General features: G+C 35.9%; 1 protein-coding gene across 2 annotated transcripts; it reads right to left on the reverse strand.

The window, feature by feature from the left end:
• Nucleotides 1–1,401: 1,401 nt before the first annotated feature.
• Nucleotides 1,402–23,204, reverse strand: slc38a5b (solute carrier family 38 member 5b). 2 transcript variants are annotated; one of them, XM_046871095.1, is made up of 16 exons: nucleotides 23,008–23,204; nucleotides 13,625–13,693; nucleotides 13,091–13,160; nucleotides 12,876–12,991; nucleotides 12,222–12,295; nucleotides 12,036–12,128; nucleotides 10,876–10,957; nucleotides 8,589–8,671; nucleotides 6,488–6,546; nucleotides 6,171–6,287; nucleotides 5,827–5,906; nucleotides 5,496–5,596; nucleotides 4,862–4,986; nucleotides 3,975–4,119; nucleotides 3,713–3,816; nucleotides 1,402–3,628 (listed from the first exon to the last, which is right to left on the reverse strand). In XM_046871095.1, the coding sequence occupies exons 2-16, from the start codon at nucleotides 13,681–13,683 to the stop codon at nucleotides 3,524–3,526; spliced, it is 1,413 nt and encodes a 470-aa protein (XP_046727051.1). In that variant the 5' UTR covers nucleotides 13,684–13,693; nucleotides 23,008–23,204; the 3' UTR covers nucleotides 1,402–3,523. The 2 variants fall into 2 exon arrangements, with proteins under 2 accessions (XP_046727051.1, XP_046727050.1); XM_046871094.1 differs by having other exon boundaries at nucleotides 13,625–13,767; nucleotides 23,008–23,203.
• Between the last annotated feature and the right edge of the window lie 156 nt (nucleotides 23,205–23,360).

The raw sequence follows: 23,360 nt of genomic DNA on the forward strand, positions 1-23,360 counted from the left end.
TTTAGAACACCACAACTGATCTGATGCCTTATACACTTTCAAACATTCAGACTTTTGTCTTTAGGTGGCTTGACCTGGCAAATTACAAAATAAAAGAAAACATTTTTTTAATTATTATTATCACGAGCGAGCAAAAACTTAAGCTTCACCAATCTGTGAAAGATGTCTGGAAATTGTGGAACAATTTCAAAATAATGTTCCTCAACATAAAATTGCAAAACATTTGAATATCTCATTATTTACAGTACATAATATCATCAAACATTTTAAAGAATCTGGAGAAATCTCTGTGCAGTGAATGCCTTGCACTGCATTTATTATACAGTCATCATGATTCTGTAAGAAAAATCACTGCATGGGCTTAGAAACACCTCTAGAAATAATTGTCTGTGAACACAGTTTGCCATGTCATACACAAATGCTGTTTAAATCTCAATAATGCAAAGAAAAATAAGGCATGTGTAAATATTATCCAGAAACACCACCTCACCATCATCTCTGTGCCAAAACTCATTTAAAATGTACTAAGGCAAAGTGGAAAACTGTTCTGTGGTCAGAAACATTCCATTATGGAACTTTTGGAAAGTATGGACACCACATCCTCCAGACTAGAGGAGAAAGACTATCTGGGTTGTTATCATCGCTCAGTTCAAAAAGCCACATCTCTCATTGTATGGGAGAGCATTAGTGAATGTGGAATGGACAGCTTGTACATTTGGAAAGGCTCCATCAATGCTGAACATTATTTACAGGCTTTAGAGCAACAAATGGTCCTATCTAGAAAATGTCTTTTTCAGAGAAGAAATATACATACCTGAAAGACAATGCAAACCACATACTGCATCTATAACAATAGGATGACTTCGTAGTAGAAGGTGCTGAAATGGCCTGCTTGAAGTTTAGCCTGTTCACCATTCAAAAACATGGTGCATCATTAAAGGTAAAACACAACAAAGGACACCAGGAATAGCAGCTAGAATGTTGTATCAGACACATATAGGACAACATTCCTTTCCCCAAACTCCAGAAACTTGTCTCCTCAGCTCCCAGCTGTTTCCCAGGTTTTTAAAACCTACTGTAGCCATCATATTCAAAATGAACAAAATTGTTTTATACATGAAGGCCACACCTTACAACACAAGAATTTGCTGCCAAAAGGTTTGGTACCACACCACATCTTTAGAGGTCTTGTGAAGTTCATGCCTCAAAGGATCACAGCTGGTTCAAAGTGGGCCTACACACTGTTAGGCAGATGTTTGTGTAATGACATTACATTCAATATCATAGAGTACTTTGGGTAAATTCCTGATAATACCAATTAAGTTCATTTCAGTGAAAACTTTTGCAAGACAATAACTGGTTTATGTTCCCAATACGAAAAGACAAACAAAACAAAAGAAATTCTCATACAGAATTCGTCTTTATTGAAAACTGTAAGCATGACCAAGTCAACATCCAATTCAGTAAACAAAAAACAAAACAAGAAACAGTTGATGAAGTAGCTTCATCAGCGGCAAAATATCTTTGGTGTCAGGATATGGTATCTGGATATCCTGTGAACATTCTGTGTCACTTCATCAAATGTTGGCACCATATTTTTGAAACTTGGAGAAAAGATGCAGAGCTGTTACAGAAAAAAAAATAACTGAACTACCATAGGTGAAGAGTAGAATATACAGAATTTTATTTAACAGAAATGCTGTAAAAACTGAAGAAAGAGTAAGTTGTAGATACCATAAGTTGCAGGTATAAGCTAAATGTAAAATCGTCAAGTTCACAGGATGTAAATTGTCAGATTCACATTGGCATTTGCTTTGGCATGCACAGCTAAAAGCTAATCACCACACCACACTGTAAACCGAGTATGACCTACTTTACAACTAAGAAAGTAGGGTGTGCTTATTCAAGGACATTTTGAGACAGTGTTTGATGAAATGAAAACACTGTGTTTGTCAGTGTTTGTCTGAAATGCCAAGTGAGCTGTCATTTATAAAGGGGAAATATTCCCCAAATGTTGCTCTGTTTTTTAGCACCTTTTTTTTTAGATTTTCCTCTCCATTGTATATATATGGATACATGAGGGACATGGAAATTAATCAGCTTTTGAAAAAATATATAACGGACACCATCTCACAATGGCCTCCAGACTCAGAGGAAAAACAATTTAACCCTTAATTCAGCCCTATTCTGCTCTATCGTATTGGCTTAAATGCACTGGTTATAATTTTTTTATAAGTTTCATTCTTAGTATTTTAAATTTGTGAAGATTTTATCTGTGGCCCCCAAAAAATACAACCTAAAAGAAAAGGCCACAGTAGAAGTGCTGATAAATACATGATAATCAGTGTCACATTATGAGCTTTTAATTATCATGCTTCACTCATTCATTGTGGAAAAAAATATACAGATGGATCCTTCGCTCTAATTCTACTGATTGAATGCTTTTACTTTAAAGCTATTAATTCAGCAATTAATTTTATTATAGAGGTTTTTTGCTGTACCTTTCTCATTCAGATGAAGTGTAATCCTGCTTAAACAAAAAGCAGCTGTGAAAAGCTTAAAACAAATCAATATACTATCTAATTTGTCCATTCTGCTTTACAACAACTGCCAGGGACTTGAGAACAACAAACTGAGGTATGGTATTGAATAAGGCTTTTAAAAAGAATCTGGAAACAAGGTTTGCACCCCGTGTTTTTAAGGCACATGATGGTTTTGTCTGTTCAATTGTTTTTTTGCTTGAGGTAATGGCAGTTGTGTTAAATACTGAAAAGATGTTACATAAATTAGCTATTTTGCCATACATTTACTGTTAATTTACTGTCTTTATAAAGCAGTGATTGTGGCTTTAAGAAATTTCTCATGCGGTATATTTTTAATGTTTCTTCCTATTTCATCATTAAGATTTTACTTAACCCTTTACTAAAACTGTGCTGTGAAAGAGAAATTTGGATAGAGTTTTCTTCTAAACATAAACTGTAGCTGATCAATAGAATGAAATACTGCTGTATGTACTTGGCATACATCTATCTGTCCTAAAACCTTGACATGAAACATGGATTTTTCCTGTTTACACTGATGGGAGAACATAAACCATTACATCTGCCTTTTTGCGATTCTCTTACAGATCTTGCAAATTAACCTTTATAAATTTTGCATCTATAAGCAGTTGCCATCAGAAACCTAATTGGCATTTATCTCTGTGGATTGTCAAAGCAAATGATTGCATTCAGGATCTTGAAGGTTACTGCCTCGAAAGGGCGCGATGTCATCATGTTCAGCCAAGATCCTCCACCACAAACACTCCTCTATTTAATTTGAAATATGGTGGGAAGCAGGTCCTACCCTCACGCAGTAAGGAAAGGGACCAGAGATGAGATGGGCCCAGCCTATCAGTGATTTTGTTTGTTGGTTTATTTGTTTTTTGCTTTTCTCTCATGTTCCAAAACTGGGTTTGAGAGAAGAAGACAGGTGGTGTTCTTCTGAGCAGACATACTGGACCCTTTGTGTTTGTGGTTGGGAATTAGTGTCCCCCACCACTGCGGTTCTCTCCACTGATCCAGTCCAGGGCTATGAAGGTTAAACTCATCGTCATAAAGATGAAACCCAGGGCCGTGAAACAAATAGCCTGAAAGAAAATATTGATGCTTTAAGATTTGTCACTTAAATATCCAAACTCAAATGTATGCTATTAATTAAACATTCAAATCACCTGAATTTTTGGTCTTGAGGAGAGTGGTTCCTGGTCTATTGGAACAATGCGGATATAGAAGAGGCCTGGAAGGATGAAGATCAAGCTTGGTGCAGAGGTGGCACCTAAAGATAAAGAAACAGAGAATCCACATGACAGACTATTTTACAGCGGATTCATGTAATGCTATTCATTTTCAGACAAAGCCTGGACTTCTATCTTCCCATCTTTTAAGTAAAATAGATGTATTTTATTGCTTTCAGAGAGGAATTTTTCTACATACCGATGATGCCAAAAATGTCTCGGATGTTGGGTACAAAGATGACAAGCAAATTGACGACAAAAAGGAGGCACACAGCGATGCATATGTGACGAGCCCAGTGAAAAGGTTTCTTGGGGAAAATCAGTTGCAGCAGAGCTCGTCGAATCTAAATGAAAATCATATTTATGTTTACATCACTGCACAAGTTTTAAGATCATAAGATTTTTATTAATCTTCACACCACATCACTGAAGTTCAGTTCTGGGTTTCCTGTGGGTGTTACTTTGACATGTACCACCAATCTGAACATTTATACACCCCATCATGTCAATAGTATTTTCAAAAGGCAAAAGTCACTTTCAAGGTGTTACCATAACCCTACAAATTTCTAAAATTTTAATCCTTTCAAGAATTAAGTCGTTAAGTCTTATCAGCACAGCTTTAAAAACAGTACTTGGCTTCAAGGGCTCTATTAATGCACTCATTCTAATAGCATTTTTATAGTAATATGGCAGATTCTCAACATAAACAGGTGTTTATTTGCAGGCAACTTTGTTTGCCAACATGAAAAAATCAATTAGGATAGAGGGATTTCATGTCTTTAGGTAACATGACACACTGCTATAATGTGAATAATTAAGATGTTTCCATCAAGTGACCTTCCACAACATTATTTGAACAAATATAAGAATTATTATTTTTTTAATAATAAAAAATGCAATCATTGGTATTACAACAATAAAGCTTATGTAGTACAGCAAAAATACATCAGATCAGCAGTTTAGAGAATCTTCTATTGCACTGTGATTATAAAACTGTCATCACCAAATGCAGATTGTGGTTTATACATTACTGCAAGAAAATTAAGTATACAAATAGCAAGAAATGCTATATAAAAAAAGTGTTACCGGGAAAAGCACCACAGGCACAGTCAGTGTGACAGCCACTAGTACAGCCAGTCTCACACACAGGATCAATACATCCAGCGGGTCCACTTTGCTATAGGTGTGCAGCAGCTCTGTCTCTGTATTTCCTGTTCATGTCCAACAATGAAAAGGAGTTTACTTTCCATGATAAATAGTCAATAAAAATTAATCACATGAAGGTAGATATTTTAGACTAAAACATACTGGATGGATGTAGGGCATCCTGGTAAATCTATTCAAAAAGTAAAATACATACAGGTTTATATATATATATATATATATATATATATATATATATATATATATATATATATATATATATATATATAATTTTTTTATTTTATTTTTTTGTTTCTGCATATATGCTTTTAATAATTCTATTTTACTGTTTAAGGAAATCATATGAATATACCAGACTCTTTTCATCACAGTATTTCCAGGTTGTTAAGAGTCAAAAAGATTTTTATGCATTCTAAAAAAATAAAATGACTAAGTATGCAAAAAAGATATTTTGACCAAAACACATTTTCCCTGGCCACCACACACATAACAAATTGGGATACTGCAGTGCACAAATAAATATAAGGTATGGTGAGTTCAGATATAGAAGTCTCACCATAAAAGGTGAGGTATCCAAAGATTGCGGTCATCAGGTACATTACAAACATGCTTAGGATGGATACATTGGCGATGGCCTGCATACGTCGCTTACTTGGGCTGTTTAGGAAACAAAAGAAATGTCAAAATTATTCATCAGTTATATTTCAGTTATCAGTTATAAAAACAATTTGTATCCAAAATCATTGAAAATGGCATCTTTTTTAAACTGCTCTATAATATTTCTGTAACTAATCTTCAACTGATTTTTAGCTGCTCCAATGGCTCACATGGTAAATTCTTGAAATTCTTTACATTTGTTCAGTTGTAGCATGTGCTCCTAAACATACTTGCGCAATTCAGTGTAGATAGGCAGCACTTCAGGGTGGCACACAAATGCAAAGGCCAAAATGGGAACTGTATAGGCCGTCTGCAAGACAGAATAAAATGAGGTAATGAGAGTAGGGACTACTATATAAGTGGTGTAGTCCAAGTGAAAGCATTCTGAAAGCATTGCACAGCTTCCAAACTGTCACCTGCCACCAAAATCAGGCCAATAGTGACATGAAAGCTTTACCGGATTACTGGATAACTTTTCTTTCAAATACTGTAAATAGCCTTATCCCTTGAATAGATCTGTCATAATTATGTGTACATCTGTTAGATGATAAGTAGACAGTATAGTTTTACTAACCTGCTGGTTGACAGTGAAGAACTTGGCCTCACATTCTTCTTCCATTGTGAAATTGACTGTGGTGTGATTGTTAAAATCCTCAAAAGGGCATGGGATGTTGAACTTCTTGTAGATGACCTAGATCAGAATGACACAAATAAGGAAGAAAAAGAGAAAGAGGGGAAGGATGATTGGTAACAGTAGACACTGAGTAAGAGTGAAAGCAATGTGGACTAAGAATATTTAGAATTCTTGTAGTAGGTTACAATAATGTTTAAAGCATTTTTATATATTTATTTTAGAGATTTTTAGAGATTTTTTCCCGATCAGATACTCACTGAGATGAGGAAGAAAACCATACAAGTGAGTGAGAACCCACTGGTGTAGCCCAGGTACCCTATAGACACACATGCCACAATTTCACATTAACTATATGAAACTTCACTATGTGTGCTAAAGTTTTAAATTTCACCGCTGAAGTCATAGTCATACCAATTCATGAAAAAGACAATTTAAAAAGTATATGTAAAGAATTATGTATAAGGAAATCTAAAACAATTATACTAGTATTATTATTAATATTTATAAAAGGCAAAAAAACAACAGAATTGTGAATTGTAAATGACTGAAATGAGGTTCTTTGGAAGGATGAGTCCAAATGTGACATTTTTGGCTCTAAGATGTGGAACTGTAGAGAAGATTTTAATAGACTGCCTCACACCCACAGTCAAACACGGAGGTGGAAACTTAATGGTTTGGGGTTGTTATGGAGCAGGGAAAGTTGGACACTTATTTCAGGTGAAAGAAATACTGAACTGACGTGGCTACCATTCTGTTATACAATACCATGCAAGAACTACAACTTATTGGACTTTACCATAAAACAAGACAGGAAACCAAAGCATACATCTAAGCTCTGAAACAATATCTACAGAGCAAAACGTCTGCTGGGGTGTTATCTCTCATTGAATTGCCTGATAGATATCATGGAAATAACAACTCTGCCATGTTTTAGAAGAGGCATGCCAAGTATTAAGGTAAATCTTTGGAGAATCTAAGTGAGGATTTTTCAGTTTTAAAAAGTTTAATGTCTGTTTATGATCAAGTTTACCATTTCTATATATGTTTGGTCAAAAAGTAAATCTTCTTACAATTAATTTACCTTGTTTGTTGCACATAAATAAAATGAACATGATGTGTTTCTCTCTCAAAAAAATTGGTGTTCAAACTTTTGTTAAGTACTGTATATGCATTTATATTTGTATATGCATTAATATACATAAATACACTTTGAATTAAAAATGTGTACAGCCATTATTATTCTATACACTGGGACACTATTTTTACTTGCCCGGCGGATTTGACATGAAAAAGTGAGGATATATATATATATCCTCCTCACCTTTTCCTGTTAAATCTACAGCCAAGTAAAAATAGTGTATAAAATAGTCTAATAGAATACTAATCCCAGATGCAATGAAAATACAAGATTTTATGTTACATGGTCTACTATTACTAAGCAAATGCAAAAGCAAATGATTTATTTTTCTACAGTCAGCTGCATCAGCTGAATATAGTTTATATCATTTATTGTTTAAATGGTTACTGAATAATGGAAACCATACATTAAGACATGTGTGGTGCAAAATTTCATCTTCACCACCAGCACTTGAGTTGTGCAATGCAGCATGTAAATTGACTGTAAATCAGTAAAGAGTTTTTCATCATCACCAGCTAATCAGAAAAAACAGTCCAACAGGAAAAGCAGCATTCATACAAAAAAAAGACTTGCACTTACTGCTTAGTCATTATTACATGAGGAGCCAGAAAAATTCTTGTTTTAAAGCTTTTCATTCATTGTATCTAGAGAGATATTGGGTCCTACTGCACAGGATTAGAGATTGCGATGGTACATTGTTTAGTGCTAGGTGTAATTTAGTTTTATAGTTAAGTTAAGGTAGATGGGTGCTGGTTCACTTTGTAGGCAAGCATCAATGTTTTAAATATAACATTAGCAGCTGCACCAGTATTTTGTATTTGTTGCAGGGGATGGCGCACTGAGACATACCTGCCAGGAGTGAGTGGCAGTAGTCCAGTATAGAAATGATAAAATAGTGAAGAAGTGGGTTTTTTTAAAGGAGAAACCTGCATTAACAACTCTGTGAAGTGAACAAGACAGCTGGTTGTTCCTTGCAACTTACTGCAAGGTTGTGTGCAGTGACGAGTGGTAAGATCTTGTTGACCATATAGACTGTGGTGCTACAGAAACATTTTAAAATGAGAAAGCTGTACATAGATCCTTTTGTGAGAGGTATATGAGGGGATTGGTGTGTGGGCTGGGAGGATCGGGGTTTGTTGTGGGAGAGAAGAATATGCTAAATAAAATAAACATATTATAAATATATATAAATATATTTACTACATTTATTATAGACTTACCAAGTTGTCTCATCGTAGCCAGTGGGAGAATAATACAGATAGAGACAAATATGATCAAATAGTTGCCATTCAGATACCACTGTCTGAAAAAATAAATCAAAATAGTTTTAGTATTTAGAACTAGTGTTATACAGACTGCTGAATATTCATACTTCAAAGTTTCAAACAAGACATCACTCTAACATTTTATACTTTCAAAACCTTGTTTTATCCATTAAAATAAAATAAAAAAACGCTTCATCACAACTTTTATAGATAAATACCTATGCTATTCACTTCACTGAATAATATAATTTGACATATATAACTCAGTGATAAGCTGAAAGTGAAAGGGGTTAATAGGATAGCACTGCTTACAAATGAGTCAAAATGTTTATACTCTTGTGACTTGGTGAACTAATTAGGAAAAGTATTAGTGAATTGAGTGTAGCCTTATGTTTATGTAGAATATATTTAAATTAACACAATATCCTACTAGAAACTAACTAAAATAAAATAAAATAAACCAAACCAACCTAAACAGAAACTACACCATAAACTAAAATTGGTTTGAAATTGGTTCTTGTGGCCATTTAAGGTAAAATAGTATGAAAAAAATTTGGACATTTTGTTTTAAGAGTCATTACTATAGTAACATATGTGAAGTTTATGTGCTACAATAAACCACCAGTTTTTAGAATACATAAACATAAATGCATAATGATATATTCATGCATAATGATAGATCCTATCTTTCTAAATCTCTGGAATGCACAGCTTTTAACCAACTGTCTGTCTATCTCTTACAGAACAACCTCCATGATCCAAACCAGTCTGGTTTTAAAGTGGCACATTCAACAGAGATGGCCCTTTTGAAAAAACTGCATACTGCCAGATCAGCTAAGCTGTCATCTGTACTTATCTTCCTGGACCTTTCAGCAGCATTTTACAGTCAACCACAAAACTCTCTTGTCTACCCTCGGTAACTTGGAACAGCATGGGAATGGTTTGCTTCCTATGTGGAAGGTCGCTCATACCAGGTAACATGGAGGGGATCCACATCTGCCCTGTGAAGACTCACCACTGGTGTTCCACAAGGTTCGGTACTTGGTCCCCTCCTTTTCTCCCTCTACACCCTCTCTATTGTTGAAGTCATATCCTAACATTTGTTTTCTTACCACTGCTATGCAGATGACACTCAACTCATCTTTTCTTTCCCTCCCTCAGATACCACAGCTTCCACTCTGATTGCGGCATGCTTGACAGACATATCTTCATGGATGAGTGCTCATCAATTAAAATTCAACCCCAGCAAAACAGAACTGCTGGTCATCTCAGGTGATTTATCTCCAGGTCCAGATCTCCGATTAACTCATCATGTCTCTTGTTATCCCCTTCATCCACTGCTCGCAACCTTAGGGTAACTATAGACAATCATCCACACAGGCTGCCCAGGTGCTTAAATAAGGCTCTTGTCATTTCGAGACTGGACTACTGCAACTCTCTGCTGGCAGGTCTTCCTCTGAACGCTATTTGTCCACTGCAAATGATCCACAACGCAGCTGCACGACTTGTGTTCAATCTGCCCAAGTTCTCCCACACCACCCCACTGCTGCGCTCCCTTCATTGACTTCCAGTAGCTGCACATATCATATTTAAAACACTGATGCTTGCCTACAAGGCCAAAAATTGACCAGCACCATCTTACCTCAGAGACCTCATGACACCTCGCACTGCACCACGCTGTCTGAGATCCTTCAGCACTGCTCGGCTGTTACCACCTTCTCTCAGAGTGAGAGGAAAGTATACTTCAAGGCTCTTTTCTATTCTGGCACTGAGGTGGTGGAATGAACTTCACCTAGATGTCCGTACAGCAGAGTCCCTGGCTATCTTTAAGCGACAGTTGAAGAGCTACCTTTTCCTGAAACACTTAAATTAGCACATTCCAAGTTTTCTTTCTAAAAATCAAAAGTTGTAGTCTGATTTATATTAAGTTTGTAATTTAGCTTACCAGTGTAGATTTATTCATTGCTAGAGACTCAAAGCACTTTTGTACTTCGCTCTGGACAAGGGTGTCTGCTAAATGCCGCAAATTTATTTTAAACACATAGTGATGACTGTCAGACCATTGGTACACTTGGTATCAATAATGTAGTGAAAACAACCCTTTATAAAACTTATAGAACTATTTTAACTCAATAAATATCAAGATTATTAACCAATGCACCCACAGCACTTCCCCAGCTATATTATCTGATCTGGCAAACACTTTCCATATGAGTCAAAATGAGTTGCTTTTGCATCTTACCCACTGCTATGGTGAAGCCCCAAAAAGGCTTGAATGACCAAAGGTAACTCATATTTCACAATGAAGAGATAGCTAGACATTGCTGAAATAAACACAGACAGAAAAAGAGAGAGATGTACCAAAATGTAAATGTCCACTTCATTTAGAAGAGTATATAGATTTGATCATTATCTATAATATGCTATGTCTGGACCACTTGGTTATTTACAAAGTGAGATCTCTGATGTATAGCCAGGGCTTCTGATTTAAAAACTACCATTATTATAGTTATTATATTTACTACTGAGTTCTTATAATTATAAGGCTGTTTAAATAATCATTGTATAGAGTACATTTATACCAAACTTCAATAACTATACATCAATAAAAAAACAAGTATGACATAATTTATAGTCATGTTGCATAACATCGGAATGTGACTTATTTATTGTTCTCACACACCAGGAATATGTATTGCGACAGAAGCTTTTAGATGCAACATCATGCAATCCTGTAATAAATAATAATAGTAAAGATCAAAGGGTTTTATACATTGCACAGGAATATGATTACTGTTACCAATCATGAGTCAGTTAAAACCCAACCTGGGCATTGCAAGGCATTATATTATAATATATATTATAAAATTTTGTCATATCTTTATCTAGACTGTCAATAACGTTTGAATTTTTAAGGGGTTAATGTCTGAAATCATGATATTTCCCCACCAGGAAAAGAGTATAAACAGGTGGATGTTATGCAACCAGACACTGGTATTCCACTTAAAAAGTAGTGTGTGTCAGCATTGCCTCAAGTTTTCTGGCTACTTCTTTGATATGAATATAAATTTTTGTATTCCAATAAGAAATGGCTGCTTGATAGGAATATTTTAATAAAAGATTTAGCAAAGTAACCATAAAGCAGATTTTGCTTAGAGGCGCTTTCAAATTTATGGTCAATCATGTGGTTTATTATATATTTATTTTGTCATTAGTTTGGCTGTGCTTCTTTTAAGATTTAAAGTACTCTGCATTTTATGACTTAATGCATGGATGGCTTGTCAAAGAGTCTCAGTTACCATGAATAACCAGAGCTTTTAAAACCAGAAAGCTGTTTGTACAACAACAAAGTATAAATTACATTTCAATTCATAGAATCACCAGTCTTGTTCTCTGACTCACCTCCAATGTTGTGCATTGTTATGACAAGAGCTGCCAGTATTTTTCCCACTTGACCGAAAGCTCTTTTCCCGAGCTGCTCATATGCACGAATACCTGCACACAGAAACAGATATCTAACTATGTACAAACAAAGCAAAAGTTAATTCAGTGAAGTTGTATATTATTATTATTATTGCCTTGTCTTACCAACGACTCCAGCACTCTTTAGAAGGAGATGAATAGAATAAGATGAAAGTATTGCAATGCATATCAACAGGAACCTGTAAAAATATTTTTTATAAATAAAATGATTTATTAAAATATATTTAGTACTAAATATGAATTAGTGCAATGAACTGAAGTGAGTGTAATTTGGTTTGATAAACAACAGGGTTAACAACAGGCAACCAAGTGTGTGTGTGTGTGTGTGTGTGTGTGTGTGTGTGTGTGTGTGTGTGTGTGTGTATGTGTGTGTTTGAAAAAGAGAGAGATGACTGCACTTTTTCCAACAAGCAGACATAAAGACCTTGCCAGCTCTGAAGCTATATTTAATGCTGCAGATTGAATTCAATTCAGAAGTGTTTCTTTATTATTACTGCTGATCAGTTCACAAACCTCCAATTTCATACTGACCTGTTAATTTAACAGCAAATACCTAAAGAAAAATTTTACATTCTCTCTGTTTGGGGTAAATTTAACACTACATGCTCCAATAGCTGATTCAAGAGTGCACATAGTTGTGTACTGAGCATGCATTCAGTAAGCCATGTGAAATTCAAAGCAATGTGACAGTATTTTGCAGCATGTTGTGATACTGGGCTGAAGCAACAGTGCACTGGTGATGCAATATAACATACTCACAGGAACATAATTATGCCAGTATTAGACATGGCATATGACAGTCCCAGGATTCCACTGCCCATGATAGCGTTGCTGAGGTTAAACACGGACATTCCAAATGAGGTCTTCCCTTCGAACTGCCAGAGACACAAAGATATGCTTGAAACGTCAATAACATGCAGGGATTTGCAGCAAGAGAGAGAAGGGTAAGCTTTATTTATTGTTTGTGCACTTACATCTGTAAACTGGGTTTTTTTTTCCCCGCTGCTCTTATGTGGTATAAAGTTTTCTTGCTCTGGTGACAAACTTGATATTTCCAAGGAGAAAAAGAATAAAATCATTCAAATCAATGTATTATTAAGCTGGAAAAACAGAGATTTTTGCTGCTGTTCTATTAAATCCTTCTTTAAAAAAACAATGACGTTGGATTTACAATAGTGCCTATAAAGTTTGTTTAATCATTCACTGTAAATGCTGTAATACACTAGATTGTGTATATTTGGGAAATTGAACAAAAAATGCTTTTGGCTGGTACAGAATTATCAAACACAATAACTTCAATCAAAATGCCTTTAGGTTTAGCTCTACTTTCAGGTTTAAATCTAAAGAGTGATACAGATTTAAATTTACATTTTAAATTTAACTTTTACTTTACTTTGTGTTTCACTGGAAAGGGTTAAAATATATTAGGTGATTAGATGTAAACATAAATTATGCATTAAAGATTTTTTTACAAGTCATTAACGTTTCTTCAGGTTATGGACACTTACCCATCCTCCAGAGGCTGGAATTCCTGATGGTGTCCATTTGATAGTTTCTGAAGTTCCATCTTTGTATATCTTTTTGTATATTAATAAAGAGAAGTTAAATAGGTCAGGTAAAGTTGGTGTGAAAGAATGTCTTTAGTGTTGATCTAAAAAACAAAACGATGCAAGAAACATTTAGCATTTTTTTTCCTTTTTCTTTTACCAAATACTTTTTTAGCAAAAGCAGATTACATAAAATGAAAAAACTCTCATTATTATTTCATTATTATCATTTCAACATTTGAAAAACTTAACGTAGTTGATTAATTACATTGATTTTCTTTTTCTATTTATTGGGCCTCTACCATGTTTACGTGCAAAGAACTGGATAAGTTTTCAAACTGGAGGCACTCAAAGAAAAAACATGAGCTCCATGTGGCTTTTTTCCCACTCTCCAAAATTTGATTGGCTCATCAGAGCTCATGTTTCATGAGAGGACCTGACCATGGGCTGCAGCCTATTTTCTCATGCCTAAGAATTTCCATACACAGCTGAACTAAATGTCGAATCCCTTTCTTTTGTTAAATATGTTGGGACATATGCATAATTCCCAGGGTGAACCAGCAGTAGAATATGAGGCCTACTACAATGATTTCATTTTTTTCCTGAAGGTGTAAAAAATGCTGAATAAAGCAATATTTGTTCTCTCTCTGTGTTGGTCAGTTGTGAAAAGTTGTGGGGGAAAAACTCAACACAGCACATTGCTGTTTAATATGAAATTCATGCTTAGATTCAGTCTACTGTTTTTCCCTGCACTTGAATTGGCTACGTGGCTTAGAAGCCTAAAGTTTGGAGGATATCCAGACAAGCCTGCCAGCTGTAACTCCCACACACTTTTTTTAGTTTTCTGATCTCTGCCTTGTAGACTGATGTCTAGTACATTTGATAAGTTTTGTTTTAGTGCCTTCTTGTTCACACATGGCTTTTCACATGCTTGTCTTTCCATATGCGCACATGCACACACTGCTCGAATTGAGTCAAGTCTTATGGGGGGTCCCAGTTGTTGTGTAATTCATATATTTTTCACTAAAATCATCTTGGGGACCCCTAAGTCTATTTTTTACTTGTCATGGGGGGTCACTAATGCCTTTTGGGGGTTCCAGATCCCCCAGCCCTCCCTCAATTCGAGCACTGCATGCACGTGAACATACAGATGGGTGACAAATGAAAGGAAAAACATCATGAACTATTAGGGTGAGCACACATTGACAGAACAGCTCAAAAAATATACAATATACCTTGCCTTGTAAGTCTCAGGAACTATACAGGAGAGATTACCACTATTCTTGTTGGTGTATACACTAGCTGGTGTTTTGATGGTAGGGTTGTCTAACATCTAGCATTCAATGTACAGTGCAGACCAAAATCTCCCAAAAGTGTTCCACTGTGGTATGACTGGGTGAAGATGATGGTCATAGCGTATAATTGATATCATTTTCATACTAGTAATAGCACTCAATAAGCCCTTGTGCCCTATGATTGTTAAATTCTTATCCTGGAATAGACTATTGACATCAGACAAGAAGTTCTTACGATAAATTGATCAGTCAGAAGATATTTGTACTGATTTACAGTGGCACTTTCCTCTAAGAAGAAACGTTGACAAACTATGTCAGCAAACTGCTTCTACAACATAATATTTTTTCTACCTTTCTGTTGAGCTTAATTCTAGAATTTAAACTAGGGAAAATATCTCTTCACACAGTATGTTCTTAAACAGTAGATTCCTAAAGAGTAAAATAATTTTATATCTAGAATATTATACAGCAAAAAGTCATACTGCACATAAACATTCAACAGATATGTTATAAATCTAGTAGCATGTGTTCAGCGAAGTTATATACAGTGAGGAAAATAAGTATTTGAACACCCTGCTATTTTGCAAGTTCTCCCACTTAGAAATCATGGAGGGGTCTGAAAATGTCATCGTAGGTGCATGTCCACTGTGAGAGACATAATCTAAAAAAAAATCCAATATAAAAAATTATCACAATATATCACAATAAAATCACAATATATGATTTTTTAACTATTTATTTGTATGATACAGCTGCAAATAAGTATTTGAACACCTGAGAAAGTCAATGTTAATATTTGTTACAGTAGCCTTTGTTTGCAATTACAGAGGTCAAACGTTTCCTGTAGTTTTTCACCAGGTTTGCACACACTGCAGGAGGGATTTTGGCCCACTCCTCCACACAGATCTTCTCTAGATCAGTCAGGTTTCTGTCCTGTCGCTGAGAAACACAGAGTTTGAGTTTCCTCCAAAGATTCTCTATTGGGTTTAGGTCTGGAGACTGGCTAGGCCACGCCAGAACCTTGACATGCTTCTTACAGAGCCACTCCTTGGTTATCCTGGCTGTGTGCTTCGGGTCATTGTCATGTTGGAAGACCCAGCCTCGACCCATCTTTAATGCTCTAAATGAGGGAAGGAGGTTGTTCCCCAAAATCTCGCAATACATGGCCCTGGTCATCCTCTACTTAATACAGTGCAGTCGCCCTGTCCCATGTGCAGAAAAATACCCCCAAAGCATGATGCTACCACCCCCATGCTTCACAGTAGGGATGGTGTTCTTAGAATGGTACTCATCATTCTTCTTCCTCCAAACACGTTTAGTGGAATTATGACCCAAAAGTTCTATTTTGGTCTCATCTGACCACATGACTTTATCCCATGACTCCTCTGGATCATCCAAATGGTCATTGGCAAACTAAAGACGTGCCTGGACATGTGCTGGTTTAAGCAGGGGAACCTTCCGCGCCATGCATGATTTCAAACCATGACGTCTTAGTGTATTACCAACAGTAACCTTAAAAACGGTGGTCCCAGTTCTTTTCAGGTCATTGACCAGCTCCTCCTGTGTAATTCTGGGCTAATTTCTCACCTTCCTTAGGATCATTGAGACCCCACGAGGTGAGATCTTGCATGGAGCCCCAGTCCGAGGGAGATTGACAGTCATGTTTAGCTTCTTCCATTTTCTAATGATTGCTCCAACAGTGGACCTTTTTTCACCAAGCTGCTTGGCAATTTCCCTGTAGCCCTTTCCAGCCTTGTGGAGGTGTACAATTTTGTCTCTAGTGTCTTTGGACAGCTCTTTGGTCTTGGCCATGTTAGTAGTTGGATTCTTACTGATTGTATGGGGTGGACAGATGTCTTTATGCAGCTAACGACCTCAAACAGGTGCATCTAATTTAGGATAATAAATGTAGTGGAGGTGGACATTTTAAAGGCAGACTAACAGGTCTTTGAGGGTCAGAATTCTAGCTGATAGACAGGTGTTCAAATACTTATTTGCAGCTGTATCATACAAATAAATAGTTAAAAAATCATATATTGTGATTTCTGGATTTTTTTTTTTTAGATTATGTCTCTCACAGTGGACATGCACCTACGATGACAATTTCAGACCCCTCTATGATTTCTCTATGAAGTGGGAGAACTTGCAAAATAGCAGGGTGTTCAAATACTTATTTTCCTCACTGTACATCATGGGAATGCCTACTGCAAGGTCAGTAACAGGTTCAGTTATAAAAACATTATGCTTTGTGGCTCATAGACATTAGACTGCTTGCTAAGGCATGAGCAGATCAAAAAAGCTTGTGGATGTACTAACAATAGACTTTTATTTTTATTTAAATAATCTTCAGCAAAAAAATGTATTTTACCTAAACATTTTACCTTTACATTTTCTGCTGTTACATTAAAATAGCGGTTTACATTAAAAGCCACCAAACACACAAACGATAAACGATAAAAATAGCATGAAACAATTGTTTCAAAAAGTTGTTCAATTCTTGAACGAGACACCAAAAACTGTACGACTTCTCTGTAGATAGATCTACAGATGGATCAACCTAAATGTATCCCCAAATTCTTGCCTCTGACAAAGTTTAGAACAATTTCTGCAGATAGTAAATGGAGTGAATCTCCCAAACATTTGCCTCAAAAAGCATATCCCACTGTCTTATTCCACTCTTTTTTTAAATAACTGGGTGTCTATGAATATTTTAAACAAAATGTTCAGTGACAAAATGTTTCTCTTTGGCTTTTAGGCACCTCATGTTATCAGTTTCTGAGAGCTGTTAGATCTTGTTCATCCCCGGAAACTAGTGAACTCTAGTACTTTGCTGATAAGTAGACTAATGGAAGATTCTATTGCGATTGCAAAGTTGCAGAGTTACATGCAACTTTATCTTTCATTGACAGCAGGTCGCATGTCCATCATAACAATCACAAGCTGATCAAATCTACTACATGCACACACAAAAAACTAGCTTTACTTTTGATAGTAAAGACTGTATCAGACTATTTTAGGATATCCCTATTTAGAGACACATGATACGGTAAGCTCTTGGCAGAGTAAAGAAATTACTCTGGGTATCAAGCAATGTATCCTGTTACCCTGTCACACACAAAGGCATGAACATCAGTACAGATGCACTCACTGGCCTTACATATTAGGCTCCCTACAAGGTATTTAATATGGGGTCTTGCCTATGTCTTCCACATAGAACTTTCTCAGAGGTAAAAGGATTTTCACTACTAATGCGTGAACATTTGTCGAAGAAAACAAACAGACTTCACATGCGTCAGGGTCTAAATGTTAAAACTGTTATCCATTACTTAAATATCAGCAGTCACAGAACAGGTGAGCGGGAGTAACAGTGTTACAGTTGTTACCGGCAGATTTGAGAACAGTTAAATCGGTGTAACCAATGGCCCATCCATTTTTTTTTCAAACATTTGTAATATTTATGTTAGGTAAATGAGTAATTGTTTTTGCTTGGAGATGCACACAGACTGTTATGGTGTAAATGTGTGAATTCCTCAAATGTGTTATGGAATCTGTGGGGCATTTTCATTCAGCATAAGCTGCCAGTGTGAATAAAAGCAAAACATAACACATTGTTACAACACATCTAAGAATGGTGACAAACCAACACCACAAAAGACCGTCAATGGTTCTTACATTAGTACTGATGGTTTATATGGGTATCACTAACACAGCCAAAAAAAAAAGTTTCTCCTTCTACCCATTTTCTCACGCATTAATTTTTCCTTTAACCCTTTTTTAAAGGGCAGAACAGGCACTTCATAGTACTGCACACCAATAATCTCTCTCACTTAAAGGACAGACAATCTAAAATATTTTAATATTTTACTAAATAAACTGTGACAATTGTTATTTTTTACTCAACTGTACTCTCAGTGGTACAGTTTTGAGCTGATTTTTGTTGTTTTCTTATTTTATGAATTTTTGATGACAAAAGGGTTTGGCCTGAGATGTCCCAAATACTTTGCCACGTTACATTGGGAGTTTTGCCAGGCTGCAAACAAAGAAGGATACACGCCTGTTCAGCTTTTGAGTGCTCCACAAGAAAGTCCAAATTTCTTAGGGGATAGATTAGAACGTTAACATTTACCTTACAACTTATAGTGTTAAATATGCCAAGCAAATTTTGTTTATACTGTCCCTACTTTTTCTTCATATTTAAGCTATTTTTGCATAATAGTCAAACAATAGATGTCGGCATCTACACCACTAGGGGGTCTGAATAAACAGGTTACAACATGGTGGCCATAATTACACGGCTCCTTCTAGCCCTAACTCATTGTTACTCAATGCTATATTATGGTAGGTAAACCTTTCAACCAGTGGCAAACTCACTGAGCAGTAATCTTTATGCATTAAACATGTATTCTTCTGTGAATCCTTAATCTTGTATTTCACACCAACACACCTGAAACCGAAAGCCCCAAAGCCAAACCTCTCTTTGTTATATAGTATATAGTACTATATACTATAGTTATATACTATAGTATATAGTTCCCAACCACAGGCACTATTTCCATTTCTAAATTCTCATTGCTTTAGTGTGTTTAAAAGCTGAAAACTGACACACAGAAGTGAAGAAGACCAAACAGGTTTGAATTTTCATTATTATAAAGGCTAGCTTTAATTTAAGCGTAATGATAATCCCAGTTCTTAGTACATGTACTCTGCTTCTTTCTGGTCAATATATCTAGTTCAATAAACAAATAAAATAATTACAAATGTCAGGTTAAATACTTATTTACGAATGATTACCAACTATATAATATTCAAGTTCCTTCTGGCTTTCTTTGTCTTAGCCTTCATGTTGTGAATGTACTTAGTGATGCTCAAATGAACTAACTCAGTAAAAGTGGCTGATAAAGGACATTGTACTCTGTATCTCTAAATTATACTATAGTTATGTTAATAGGATGTTTTAGGCCATTGCTCTGTAGAAAGATAAAGTGAAGTGTTTTGAAGCTAGTGGTTGTCATATATACACAGACCATACAGGTTATATGGGTTCATATTTGCACATTGTTGTCATTGATACAGGTTAAACTTTACCCCAACTCTTAGATGAATGTGGAATGTTTTACTGACACAGGCATGTAATTGTGTTATTTGTTTGGAGACAGTAGCAACTGATTCTTGATCCAAATGACATATATGACCTATAAATAAAACTAGCTCACTTAAAACAACAAAGCAGGAATGCACAATGGACCAACAAAAACAACTAAACAGCCATTTGGCCCCCTGCCTTAGCACCCTGGAGTGTCTTAGAAAACGGCTGTTTCTTATATGGGCCACCTATGGTTTTTGAGTTAAACCTAAATTCAGATCTAATGAGCTGAGGACAAAAGCCAACATAACAAAACTTGTGTTACTTGCAAGCAACTTAGAGACTGTACAGCACGGTTTGCCAAGATAGCTGGAATATATATTAGTTTGGCAAGTTGGATTATGTTTACAGAACAAAGAACCACTGTAACTCAAACTGCACCAAAAAGCCCTCAAAATCTCATGGAAATATCTGCCATTAATCTCAACGTATACCAACCACAAAATGTCTCTTCCGTTCAGTAAGAGGAGGAGCAAAGGGAAAGGAGGAGTGAAGGGAAAGGAGAGAAACTTTTCTGATGCAAGACTAGCCTTGTTTTCTCACCCCTCCTCCCAGTGCCTCACCGATCAAGAGCAAAAAGAACCCAGTCCAGACCCATGATCCCTTGAGGCAACTTAATTTTTTTTCTTTTCATAGTGTGCTAGTCACTAGACATCATAAGACCTAGTAGCCCCAAATCTGTCGATGATAAGCAAATGTCTGTCTGATTACAATTTTCTATTTTCTTAACATTTTAAACACTCCGTCTAAACATTTAGGGGTTTAGAAAACACACTGGGGTGTTAAACTTGCACAGAGGGGGTGCGGTAACACAATTAACCTTCTTCTTACATCCACTGATAAGAGATAATTACATAATCACTACAAACTGCCACCTCTACTTCATGTTCTGCCTTCTGTATTCATAGTTAACTGTTGCTATGAACCACAGTGTTTATGTTCAGCTCTGTTGACTTGAGCAGACATTTTTTCAGCCAGCATTTTAAGTTGTAAGGGGAGGTGCTTACTTTGTGTATAGTACGCTCCATACTCCACACTTGCTACTCAAGTTGAACAGCTCTCCACCCAACATTCCTTCGTCTTTTTTCTCTTTTTTCATCACACTAGTTTGCCATAGAATCTCATGCTCTACTTGTCAAACCCGAAGTATTTAATCCCACACAATTTTTTTCCTTCATTTCACATTCAGAACATATTGGGCGTGCCTGTACTTGAATTTCTGTAGCCAAGCGATACTGCAATTTTTCTCTTGACGGGATCACAAGGCCCCAGACATATACGTGCTACAGATAACCCATGAACGTGCTCTCTGCAATTAGTTTCCATGAAACCATAATGAAGGGCTTGTAGTACTTTGGAAAACAAAACAAAAATACCAAAGCTGGCCTTTTTCATTTTGCTTAAACATGTGACTGAGCAGCACGAGTTGTGCTCTCTGCATTCAAAACGTTATTGTTGATTACATGATGACCTGTCTGTCAGCACCTCGTATTTCTTTACTACCCTTTAAACTTCCTCAGATACAACAGAGGAGGTTGGATATGACCAGGACATCCGCTCTGTGTAACTGAGGAAGCTACTTGATGCAAATCAATTGTGCAGGCCACAACTTTAGTGTTGTCCTGCACAATTATGTTCCGCAAGCCAGCAAAATAAATTAGCCACATTCCATGTGGTTTCAATTTGACAGTAATTTCTCCTGATAATAGTGGCATGCTGCTGTGTTCTCAATACTTCTTACAGTGTGGAATAAATCTATGTATTACAATTTACACAATCACAACACAAATTTTAACTAGGTTTGGTTTGGGAAAGCAACAAGAGGCTCTGTTTATCCTCTTTTCCACATGGGCTCTACAAACGTGGGTGCTACCAGCTTGTCACAGTACAGTGTTTTTTTTGCTTGCGGCTTGTGGTTACACCCTGAACAATTTAAATTACGATTTATAGTCTCATTTGATCAAATTATTCATGTTGTCATGTTTAAATGTCTGTTACTGATACCAAAGCCTTATGAGAACTTTGTGTTTTGTTTTGTTTTGTTTTATATAGAGAGGAATCTTAACTATAGATTACATAAATCCATATTCTTATACAGAAAATGTGAAACATTGTATTGGAATCTGCTGAATTTTAGGCTTTAAGGAAGGAATAGTTATCGGACCATTTTCCAATAGTAGTAAAGTAGTAAATGCTTATGATATTCTTTAAGTTATTCAAAATGGTTCCAAAAGAGCAGTGAATATGTGTCTGGCAACAACAGCAGGAAGGAAATTGTTACTTTTGAGAAATATTTTAGGAATTAGGTAATATAAAGCTATGGAAAAGGGTCTGAAGATACAAAAAAAATAGGTGAACTTGTGTGGTAGGTCTCTTAAGCTTTCTTCTTCCTTGCCTGCAAAAAACATTAGTAACCAAAGTGGCATAAACCCAAGGGGGTCAGAATGCAATTCGCCAGACAAAGATTTTTCTTTTTCTTTTCGATTTTTGAACAGGAACATGTTAAAATTAGACAACCATTTAGATTCAAATCCACAACTATTTATTTTTATTTATTTACTTTACTTTACTTTTTTATTAACAGTGTTTTGAATCAATGTTTTTTTAAAGCATGATACGAAAACATCACTTTGTGTGACTTAGAAGTCATTCTAAAATAAAAAAAACCCCTATATATATGGGTGTTCTGGTTGTTATTCTAGTTTTTCCTTGTACATCCAAATCAGATTAAACAGTTAAGAGATCGGCAGAAAGCAGTGTGCTGACAGATGATAAAGCCTTTAAAGGGTGTATACCTGCACGTAAATTCCAAGCCCTTCCTTTCAAGAAATACAGTTTGTTTTATTGCCCATGCACCCTGGGAAATTAACTGTAAAAAAAACAACAAAAAAAACAAAGCTTCTCACCTTTTTAAAAACCTTTTAAAGTTGCAGTTGAGGCTTTTTTTCAAATGTAGAAATGGAGTGTTGTTTTCTTGACTGAAATATGTTACCTTTTACTCTTATTGAGAAGAAACTAAAAGAAGAGCGAAAAGAAAAGAGGACACTACGGATCCAGTGAAGGGAGCAAGTGAGCAGGGGGGAGAAAGCACATGTGTGGCAGAGGAAAAGAGCTGAAAGGCAGGGCTGTTCACAACCACAGTCTCAAATTTCATGATGTCACACATACTACTGAAGTCACTTCACTAGAACAAGTCTCAACAGGAGAGAATGCTTTTTTTCCTGCTCATTATGTCTGTGCATACAATCCCAAAAATGAG

This window comes from Silurus meridionalis, chromosome 17 (assembly GCF_014805685.1).
Source record: "Silurus meridionalis isolate SWU-2019-XX chromosome 17, ASM1480568v1, whole genome shotgun sequence".
Taxonomy (NCBI): Eukaryota; Metazoa; Chordata; class Actinopteri; order Siluriformes; family Siluridae; genus Silurus; species Silurus meridionalis.

Excerpts from the sequence above, each read along its gene's own strand:
- slc38a5b (XM_046871095.1), bottom strand. The coding sequence starts at position 13,683 with ATGGAACTTCAGAAACTATCAAATGGACACCATCAGGAATTCCAGCCT. Across the intron at positions 10,958-12,035 it reads AACAATGCACAACATTGGAG|CAATGTCTAGCTATCTCTTC; the intron begins GTGAGTCAGAGA and ends TGTTTATTTCAG. Across the intron at positions 3,629-3,712 it reads CCTCAAGACCAAAAATTCAG|GCTATTTGTTTCACGGCCCT; the intron begins GTGATTTGAATG and ends ATTTTCTTTCAG.